Raw genomic sequence first — 10,709 nt, 5'->3', positions numbered from 1 at the left:
AAGTATAACCTGCCATTCCCTTCTGGCCTGCAGAGTTTCTGCTGAAAAATCAGCTGATAACCTTTTGGGGATTCCTTTATATGTTATTTTTTTGTTTTTCCCTTGCTGCTTTTAATATTTTTTCCTTGAATTTAATTTTTGTTAGTTTGATTAATATGTGTCTTGGTGTGTTTTTCCTAGGGTTTATCCTATATGGGACTCTCTGTGCTTCCTGGACTTGGGTGACTATTTCCTTTCCCATGTTAGGGAAGTTTTCAACTATAATCTCTTCAAATATTTTCTCAGACCCTTTCTTTTTCTCTTCTTCTGGGACCCCTATAATTTGAATGTTGGTGCATTTAGGGTTGTCCCAGAGGTCTCTGATATTGTCTTCAATTCTTTTCATTCTTTTTTCTTTATTCTGCTTCTCAGCAGTTATTTCCACTATTTTGTCTTCCAGCTCACTTATTCATTCTTCTGCCTCAATTATTCTGTTATTGATTCCTTCTAGTGTATTTTTCGTTTCAGTTATTGTGTTATTCATCTCTGTTTGTTCTTTAGTTCTTCTGTATCTTTGTTAACATTTCTTATATTTTCTCGGCCCATGCCTCCATTTTATTTCCAAGGTTCTGGATCATCTTTACTATCATACTCTGAATTCTTTTTCAGGTACATTGCCTATTTCCTCTTCATTTATTTGGTCTTGTGGGTTTTTACCTTGCTCCTTCATCTGTGATGTATTTTTTTGCCGTCTCTGGTTTTTTTTTTTTTTTTTTTTTTTTTTTTTTAATGAGTGGGATTGTGTTCCTGTTTTACCGATTGTTTGGCCTGAGGCTTTCAACACTGGAGTTTGTAGGCTATTGGGTAGAGCTGGATCTTGGTACTGAGATCAGGACCTCTGTGAGACCTCACTCCAATGAATATTCCCTGGGGTCTGAGGTTCTCTGTTAGTCCAGTGGTTTGGACTTGGAGCTCCCACCGCAGGAGCTTTGGCCCAACCCTGGGCTCATGAACCTAGATCCTGCAAGCTGCCTGTGGCGGCGAAAAAAAAAAAAAAAAGAACAATAACAAAGTAAAAAATAAAATTACACTAGGAAACTAACAGATATGTTAGGAAGAATATAAAAATTAAAATAGAGATGAATTGGGCTTCCCTGGTGGCACAGTGGTTGAGAGTCTGCCTGCCAATGCAGGGGACACGGGTTCATGCCCTGGTCTGGGAAGATCCCACATGCCTCAGAGCGGCTAGGCCCCTGAGCCATGGCCACTGAGCCTGCGTGTCCGGAGCCTGCGCTCCACAACGGGAGAGGCCACAACAGTGAGAGGCCCGCATACCACAAAAAAAAAAAGAGATGAATCAACAACCAGAAGGTACATCAGTACCACAATAGTAAAAAAGAGGAGGAGGGAAAAGAAAAAAAAAAGGCGGGGTGGGGGGAGACCTTGGCTGTGGAGGGTGGGGCCTAAGCAAGGGTGAGGTTTGAGTGGTGGGCAGGGCCAATGTTTAGGACCCACAGGGCTGGAAAAGGCCCTGGGGGATGTGGGGTTGGGGCTTAGGCTCAAAGAACAGAAGGGGCCCAGGTGTGCCCTTCCCCTGGTCTCAGAGGGCAGGGACCTCACCTGGGAGCCAAGCAGGCTTCCCGGGCCGAGTGGACAGGGCTAGCACCCTCTGCTCCTCTCCCACTCCTCCTGGAGGGCTCCTCCCGCCTGCCTCTCCTCATCTTCCCAGCCTCCCTCCTATTGCCCCCAGGACCCACATGGACTGTATGGGGCTTTGGAGCGGGGAGTACTGGCTTGGTAGCTCAGCAGTCTCCCTGGCCTGATGGGCCAGGCGATCACCCTCTACTCCTCTCTCCCTCTTCCCAGAGAGTCCCTCCCACCTGCCTCTGCTGACCTCCCTGGTCTCAGGGGCGCCAATCCCGCCTGGACTCCACTTCTCCTACCCCTTCAGTCTCCCTACATCCCACTGGTTCACTTTGGGGTTCCTCCCATCTCCTTGGGCAGCAGAGTCCCCCACCAGTGGCTGGCAGGTGCCTTAGTTATGGGGAGACGCTAACTCCGTGTCTTCCTACACTGCCATCTTGACTCTGCCTCCCAGAACTAATTTTAATTTCTTAATTTCCTTGGCTATTTGATTCATAGCCATGTATCTGCAACTAGAATCATGCTTGGCACAGAACTGGACAAAAATAATTGGTTTAATTTTGAATATTCAATTATATATTTATTTATTTATTTATTTATTTTTGGCTGCTGTTGGGTCTTTGTTGCTGTGCACAGATTTTCTCTAGTTGCGGCGAGCAGGGGCTACTCTGTTGTCGTGTGTGGGCTTCTCATTGCAGTGGCTTCCCTTGTTGCAGAGCACAGGCTCTAGGCATGTGGGCTTCAGTACTTGTGGCTCGCAGGCTCCAAAGCACATGCTCAGTAGTTGTGGCACATGGGCTTTGTTGCTCTGTGGCATGTGGGATCTTCCTGGACCAGGGCTCAAACCCGTGTCCCCTGCGTTGGCAGGTGGATGTTTTTTTTGTTTGTTTGTTTGTTTGTTTGGTGGTACGGGGCCTCTCACTGTTGTGGTCTCTCCCGTTGCGGAGCACAGGCTCTGGACGCACAGGCTCAGCAGCCATGGCTCACGGGCCCAGCCGCTCCGCGGCATGTGAGATCCTCCCGGACCGGGGCACAAACCCGCGTCCGCTGCATTGGCAGGCGAACTCTCAACCACTGTGCAACCTGGAAAGCCCTGGCAGGTGGATTCTTAACCACTGCACCACCAGGGAAGCCCCAGATATTATTTTTGAATACACTCTTTTTCTAGTTATTGTTAGGCTTATTAGACTTCCTTTCTATATAATTTTTTTAAATTTATTTATTTATTTATTTTTGGCTGTGTTGGGTCTTCATTTCTGTGCGAGGGCTTTCTCTAGTTGTGGAAAGCGGGAGCCACCCTTTATCTTAGTGCATGGGCCTCTCACTGTCGCGGCCTCTGTTGTTGCAGAGCACAAGCTCCAGACGCGCAGGCTCAGTAGTTGTGGCTCACGGGCCTAGTTGCTCTGCGGCATATGGGATCTTCCCAGACCAGGGCTTGAACCCGTGTCCCATGCATTGGCAGGCAGATTCTCAGCCACTGCGCCACAGGGGAAGCCCTCTATATAATATTGCTAGGAAATTATTTCCTCAAATGGCTATCATTTTAAAGTTTGGAAGTGTAAATGATAAACTGGAGGCAAATTATAAGATGATCAAACAATATTGGCATTTCCTGGACGTGTAGTATGCAATAAAAACTTTCTGAATTTATATCTATTTATCTTTAAAATCTGAATTCCACCTAAATTTCTTAGTTTCTTTATCTGTACGTAGTGTTAAATGTCATTATTTTCCATCCCCAATCCCATGCTATCCCTCTTTCTCTTCACCTGGGAAGCCATCCTCTTTCTCTCTTTGGAAAAACATTTTTCTGATATTATAACAAGTTATGTTATTCATTTTTCTCAGTATCCTTTTGAGAAGCTTCATACCATTTTTACCAGCTTTTATAGCAGATTCTGACAAATACTTTCTCATAATGCCATACTTTTCCAGATAAATTAGAGGTTCCTGATTACTATATTTATTTATACTTAGATAAGGAATCAATTTTAAGTTGTATAGTTTATTTTAAAAAATAGCTCTGGGGCTTCCCTGGTGGCGCAGTGGTTGAGACTCTGCCTGCAGATGCAGGGGACACGGGTTCGTGCCCCGGTCCGGGAAGATCCCACGTGCCGCGGAGCGGCTGGGCCCGTCAGCCATGGCCGCTGAGCCTGCGCGTCCGGAGCCTGCGCTCCGCAACGGGAGAGACCACAACAGTGAGAGGCCCGCGTACCGCAAAAAAAAAAAAAAAAAAAAAAGCTCTGTGAACTCTAGAATTACCCCTTCCCATAGATTGTATAACAGATTGGCTAACTCTTCAGTGAATCTCTCCCAACAAATGGACACCAGATCCTTTCCCAGATATACAGGTTTAATCATGTTCCTGGTTCTTAAATTTTAGAATGGGAAGCTGTATTTCTCTTCTTTCCCAAATATTTTACATAAAATTTTGTATTCAGGTAAGGATACACATATTTCCAAGTTATACAAAAACTTCCAGAAGAATACCACAACTAAAAATATTTTTATCAATTTTCAAATTCCATTATAGATAAGAAAAGTGAAGCTTAGAGGGAGTTCCCTGGCAGTCCAGTGGTTAGGACTTGGCACTTTCACTGCCATGGCCCAGGTTCAATCCCTGGTTGGGGAAGTAGGATTCTGCAAGCCAAGGTGCAGCCAGAAAAAAAAAAGAAAGAAAAGTGAAGCTGATAATTATTGCTACAATGGCAATCATATTACAGTATATAAATGTGTCAAATTAACATGTTGTACACCTTAAATCTATACCACGCTATATGTCAAATATGTTTCAATTTTTAAAAAAATGAAGCTGAGAAAGTTAAGTACATAATCTGTTACTAACTGGTTGTTACTGGGTTCAAATCAGTTTGTCTGCATCTTCCACCTTGTACCTCATTACCTCTAAGTATCCTTTCTTTTTTATCCACCTATTGAAATCCTGCCTATTCTGTTAGCCTAATGAGAAAAAGAGTAATAAAAAAAACCCTAGGCATTAATTAGGATCCCTGTTTTATCTGTAAGTAATAATACCAAATGCTCCTTGCAGCTTAAAAATAATAAATTGAAAAGTGACTTTCAGAGGCATATACTTCGAAAAGATTTGTTGCTTTGTAAATTTAATCAACATAAAAAGGAATACAGACTGTTTTTAGTATATCACGTATGACAAAAAAGTGGAGAGGCTTTAGGAAACAAATATGGAGAGAATAGTGGCCTCAAAGTGTTATCCACAGATGGGCATAATTTTCACCTGAAAATGTCTTAGAAATGCAAATTCTCCACATCAACCCCAGAAGGACTAAATGAGAGACTCCAGATGGAACCAATCTGTGTTTCAGCAGGCCCTCTAGGTGAGTCTGACACCCACTAAACCTACCAGATACACAGTAAAGTTAGAGAACCAATTTTTCTAAATGATTTAGCCTCAGAAGCAGTGGAAGGAGTTGAAAAAGTTGATTTTCTTGGTATGGGGAAACTAAAAACTTTTATTAGGATTGTATGCTTTTCTATTGCTCAGTACTAAGCACCCTAATAAATGTGTTATATTATTTGACCTAAATAAATGTGTTAAATACATACATATATACCATAATTATAAATACATAATAAAATTGGTATACATAGGGGCAAACAATAGAGGGAAATATACCCCCCCAAATTAATATGTTGATGTGGGATTTTTGTTTTCTTTCTTTTTAGCTAATTCTCCCATATCAGGTAAACATAATACATAGAAATTTGTACGCTTTTCGCCTGTTAATTGGTCTTACGTCAGTTTAATTCTCAGGCCCTAAAGGTAAAAGTAAAATTTTGTCTCATTCCCTAAATCTAAAGAAGTCCCATTCACTCTGTTTTAAATACTACATGGACAATTTCTGAATTTCTACTTCTCTAGCCTTTTCCTCCTTCACTCAATCACCTATTAAAAACATCTCCGGGGCTTCCCTGGTGGTGCAGTGGTTGGGAATCTGCCTGCCAATGCAGGGGACACAGGTTCGAGCCCTGGTCTGGGAAGATACCACATGGAACTAAGCCCGTGAGCCACAACTACTGAGCCTGCGCGTCTGGAGCCTGTGCTCCGCAACGAGAGGCCACGATAGTGAGAGGCCCGCGCACCGCGATGAAGAGTGGCCCCCACTCGCCGCAACTGGAGAAAGCCCTCGCACAGTAACGAAGACCCAGCACAGCCAAAAATAAATAAATAAATTTAAAAAAAAATCTCCGTTTAAATGTGCAGGTCTTGCACCCAAATTTAAACATCTGAAGATACAAATATATCCCCAGCAGAAATCAGTCTTCAACTTTAACATCCCTTGAATAGCTTCAGAGTGATCTCTTTGCGTGGATTGCTTAAGAGTATTGCCCCATGAACCAACTCCCTCCTCCTTTTATCCACACTCAGCTCCTTTCTTTTCTTGAAATTTTCAGCGCCCTCCTCTGGCTACTATTGACTTTTTAGCAGCCGGGGCCGAAATTTACGCAGGCGCCTTCCAACGTCTCACGGAGTCAGCCTGCCCTGGGTCGCATCCAATCAGGGCCCAGCCAGAAAGCAAGGGCGCAGCAAGCCCTCGCGAGGTTCAACATCTCTGGGCCTTGCTTCGCGGGCATCACGTGATCTCAGTCCACGCCTCCCGCTCTTCCTCGCGCAGGTCGCCGCTAGGCACGGTCCTTCAGCTGGCGCTCGCTGATTGGCCATTGCTCGCGCGGTCTCCTGGGTAACGGGAACGCGGTATCCTTCTTGGAGGAGACTGAGTGCGCCTGCGCACTTGCTAGATCGCGCGGCTGCTAGAGCTTTGAGATGAAGGTAAATAACTTACGAACCCCGGGGGAGCGGGAAGAAGCCCGCCAAGAGTCGCTTTGAGGATAGGAGCTTGTGACCTCCCTTCGTCCTCCCTAGTGCGTGAGAAGTGGGGAAGGGAGCGGGGCGACCAGGGAGGGGGAGAGCAGGGGAGAAGTTGAAGGAACAAGGGAATAGGAAGGAAAATTGAAGAGGAGAAGGCGGGGAGGGAGGCCTCTCATTTCTGGGACCGCGGATGGGGTTGGTGCTTTGCGGGAAGAGGGAACCCCGCCGCGGCTGGAAATGAGCAGAGTGGATCTGAAGAGAACCCGAACTTCGCACGGTGGAAAGAACGAGTTGTGTGAAAGCGCTTGGAGGGCCGCGGTGAAGTTGACTCGTTCGGGTGTCAGGAGCTGCCTCATTTCTTGCAGCTAAACACCTGGCAAGCCGCGCGACTGCTCAGCGCCTTAAACGAGGGAAAAGCCTGCGGAAAATAACCTCAAATTGTATTGCCTGTGACTGGTGCAATTTACAGATCACCTGGTGACGATGTACATTATTCATGGTGAAATCTGCACACGCAGCTCTCAAGCTCTAGAGCGTCACACCCCTCTTCCCTGATCTGGCAAAGAAATGGAAAGCTTAATTTTTATAAGTTCTGGTGGCTATTAATGTGGAGATTGGAGTTGACAGACTGGTAATCTTAACTCATTTCTAAAGCTCTTCACAATTTATGAAGTACCAGAAGTAACGAGATATTATTCCTGGTTTACAGTTGAGAATTCTGTGTTTGAGGCAATTTAATCGACCTGCATTAAGCCCTACAGCTAATAAATAAGCCAAATATAAACGTTGGTTTTCTGGTTGTGAAGCTAGCACCTTTTCCGGTCCATTGTATGTGTATGGAGCGTCTGTAAACCTCCTTTGAAGAAAAATAGTTTATAAGATCACAGCCAGAGGAGGTCTACCATGAAGCTGGTAAAATTCAAGTTTAGGGACCCCTCACTTGCATGCAGGGGTTCCAGGGCAATGTGGTCATAAAATTGCAAAAGTAGGATGCTTTTATACTCTTTTTCTTTAAGGGTGTCTTCACATGCTCCACAAAACTTGGATGCACCTGTGATTTTAGCGCACTTCTGTTTTCAGTAGAGGTGGATTTAATCTTTAACATAGTAAATGCCTATGATTGGTGTTCTATTTTGACCATTGGAAGAGTCTTGTGTTGCTATTCAGTCTGTCAAGCCACCTGCAGTAGTCTCTAAACTTCACATGCCTAGATATAGGCATCATTGTTTAACCTGTAATTTAACCTAATGTTAAAATCTACATTTATTCATCCAAACTCTTAAGTTCCTAGATGTTCTAGATCAGCTCTGTTTTGATATAATGTGAGCCAATGTAATTTAACAATCTTAGTGGCCAAATTAAAATGTTTTTAAAGAAACAGGTAAGATTACTTTTCATAATATATTTTATTCTACCCAATATATCCAAAATATGATCATTTCAACATGTAATCAGTATGAAAATTATCAGTGAAGATAGTTTGCATTCTCTCCTTTACAGTCTTTGAAACCCCATGTGTAGTTTATATTTACAGCACATCTAAATTTGTACTGCCCACATTTCAAGTCCTCAATAAAATTCCAAGTTCACATGTGGCTTGTGGCTTCCATACTGGATACACAGTTCTTTATTGTCTAAGTGAAAAGAATGATTTTTCAGTTGAAAAAGTGTCCGCCCAATAGCCAAATTAAACACTTAATGATAAAGTAAATGTAACTGATGGGGAAAGGAAAATAATAATTTTGAAGAAAGTATAGACATTTTGTATTTCTATCAGGGTTAATATTTTTTAATAGCAATTTTGTTAAATTTAATTTCCCCAAATCTATGCTATTAATAATTAGCTAAGTTCAAGTTTAAATTTTTTAAATTTTTAATAGCTATAAAACACTAAAGCCATACATTTTTATAAAATTAATATTCTAAAACATTCAAAAGCAAAAACGTTTTATAGTAAATTCTCCCATATATATCGAGGTCCATACTTTACCAACCAGATTGTGGTTATTTAGTTGGTCGGTTGATTGGTCATTTTGTTTGTTACATTGTTGACTTCTTTTGGGTAAGCTCTAGCACAAGCCTTCACAGTCCTGAATCCTACTGTTTTCATTATCATGTTTTGACATCTTTTCTGACCAACGCTTAATTGTATGTTTTGAAAATATAGAAATTGTATTGTGTTTTTTAGCGTGTTTTCTCACTGCTAGAAAAGACTTGGCTTGGCACACCAATAAAGTTTACCTGGCAGAAAACATCAGGAAACTACCTTGCAGTAACAGGGTAAGAAATCAGTGAATGTTGGTAAATCATCCTGACTCCAAATGGTTGTGTGCCCACCTGACTACACTATCCGTTCAGTAGAAATTCTTGGGTGATGACTGAATGGTGGGAAAAGTAATATATTTCCATTAACATCACAATTCATAGAACCTTTTCCCTAGTAATAACTTTTTACATATAAATTATGAAACTATCATGAGAAAATAAAATCAGTTGGGTGTGTAAAAAAACTCTTTAGAGAAATAAGAAGAAACATTTAAATTGTATCTTTGTGTTCTGATTGGTTTTAGAGCTGATCATATTGTGAAAATCTTTGATCGCCATGGTCAAAAAAGAAGTGAAATCAACTTATCTGGGTAAGTACAGTGGTAGATCAAAAACTTTTTCAAGCTTTGTGGCCTAAAAAATAAAAAAACATTGTCTTAAAACTAGAATCAAATAGAATTTTATAACTTATATCTAACCTGTATCTCCTATTTTGCCTTCTTCATTTTCAAAGAGATTTGGTTTTTTATACCAATAACAGTTAATGAAATATGTATATATATAGCATATGAATTAGAATTTAACATTTATAAACACTCATACATTCACAGATAAGCTGTAAGACAGAATTATAAATGAGTCCATGTGAAAGAATTCTTATTTAATTATAAACAAGCTTTAGTGTGTGTATATATGCAGATAAGCCCATATGGCTGTAGTATTTCCTCTCTAATAGTTACTTTCTGCATACTTCTTAAAGGACAAAGACCTTATTTTATCTATTTTAAGGAAGTTATTCTAGATTACAGTAAGCATAACATAAGCATTTTTAATGATTCACTGTGATCATTCCCTGTATTAGTTATTTTACTGATAGACTTAGTGGTTATTATGATGTGTAGAGTCCCTCACCTAAATGGTCTTATGCTGCCAGGCTTTTTAAATTCACATCAGCATTCTATAGCTTATCGCCACCATCTTTGCAAATCAGGTTGCTTTACTTCTCTCCCACCCACCTAATGCCAGCATTTTAGCATTTCCCATTGCTCTCTTTTTTATTATTATTATTAATTTTTATTGGAGTATAGTTGTTTTATAATGTTGTGTTAGTTTCTGCTGTACAGCAAAGTGAATCAGCTATACGTATACATATATCCCCTCTTTTTTGGATTTCCATCCCATTTAGGTCACCACAGAGCATTGAGTAGAGTTCCCTGTACTATACAGTAGGTTCTCATTAGTTATCTATTTTATACATAGTAGTGTGTATATGTCAATCCCGATCTCCCAGTTCATCCCACCCCCTCACTGCCCTTGGTATCCATACGTTTGTTCTGTACGTCTTGTGTTTCTATTTCTGCTTTGCAAATAAGTTCATCTGTATCATTTTTCTAGATTCCACATATAAGCGATATTAAATGATACTTGTTTTTCTCTGACTTACTTCACTCTGTATGACAGTCTTTAGGTCCACCCACTTCTCTGCAAATGGCACAATTTCATTCCTTTTTATAGCTGAGTAATATTCCATTGTATATATGTACTACATCTTTATCCATTCCTCTGCTGATGGACATTTAGGTGCTTCCATGTCCTGGCTATTGTAACTAGTGCTGCAGTGAACATTGGGGTGCATGTATCTTTTGAATTATGGTTTTCTCCTGGTATATGCCCAGGAATGGTATTGCTGGGTCATATGTTAATTATATTTTTAGTTTTTTAGGGAACCTCCATACTCTTCTCCATAGTGACTGTATCAGTTTACATTCCCACCAACAGTGTAGGAGGGTTCCTTTTTCTCCACACCCTCTCCAGCATTTGTTGTTTGTAGATTTTCTGATGATGCCCATTCTAACCGGTGTGAGGTGATACCTCATTGTAGTTTTGATTTGATTCTAATAATTAGTGATGTTGAGCGTCTTTTCATATGTTTGTTGGCCATCTGTATCCCACTGCTCTCTTAACTGTTGCTTCT

At 41.3% G+C, this 10,709-nt stretch overlaps 1 protein-coding gene across 6 annotated transcripts in view; it reads left to right on the top strand.

Annotated features, from left to right (window-relative positions):
- The first annotated feature begins 6,334 nt into the window (after nt 1-6,334).
- WDR19 (WD repeat domain 19) overlaps nt 6,335-10,709 on the top strand; it is an 86,344-nt gene continuing 81,969 nt past the window's right edge. For 2 of the 6 annotated variants that reach the window (XM_059067034.2, XM_067036265.1), the window contains exons 1-3: nt 6,335-6,430; nt 8,658-8,749; nt 9,040-9,105. In XM_059067034.2, coding sequence (XP_058923017.1) covers nt 6,425-6,430; nt 8,658-8,749; nt 9,040-9,105 — 164 coding nt within the window. In that variant the 5' untranslated portion in view covers nt 6,335-6,424. Of the gene's footprint in view, nt 6,523-6,834; nt 7,101-8,657; nt 8,750-9,039; nt 9,106-10,709 lie in introns of all 6 variants that reach the window. The other 4 variants (XM_067036269.1, XM_067036268.1, XM_067036266.1 and 1 more) reach the window with 4 other exon arrangements.

The sequence above is a fragment of the Kogia breviceps genome, chromosome 6, assembly GCF_026419965.1.
Source record: "Kogia breviceps isolate mKogBre1 chromosome 6, mKogBre1 haplotype 1, whole genome shotgun sequence".
NCBI lineage: Eukaryota > Metazoa > Chordata > Mammalia > Artiodactyla > Physeteridae > Kogia > Kogia breviceps.
The sequence above is the reverse complement of the archived record's forward strand: the minus strand, read 5'-3'. Positions and strand labels throughout refer to the sequence as shown.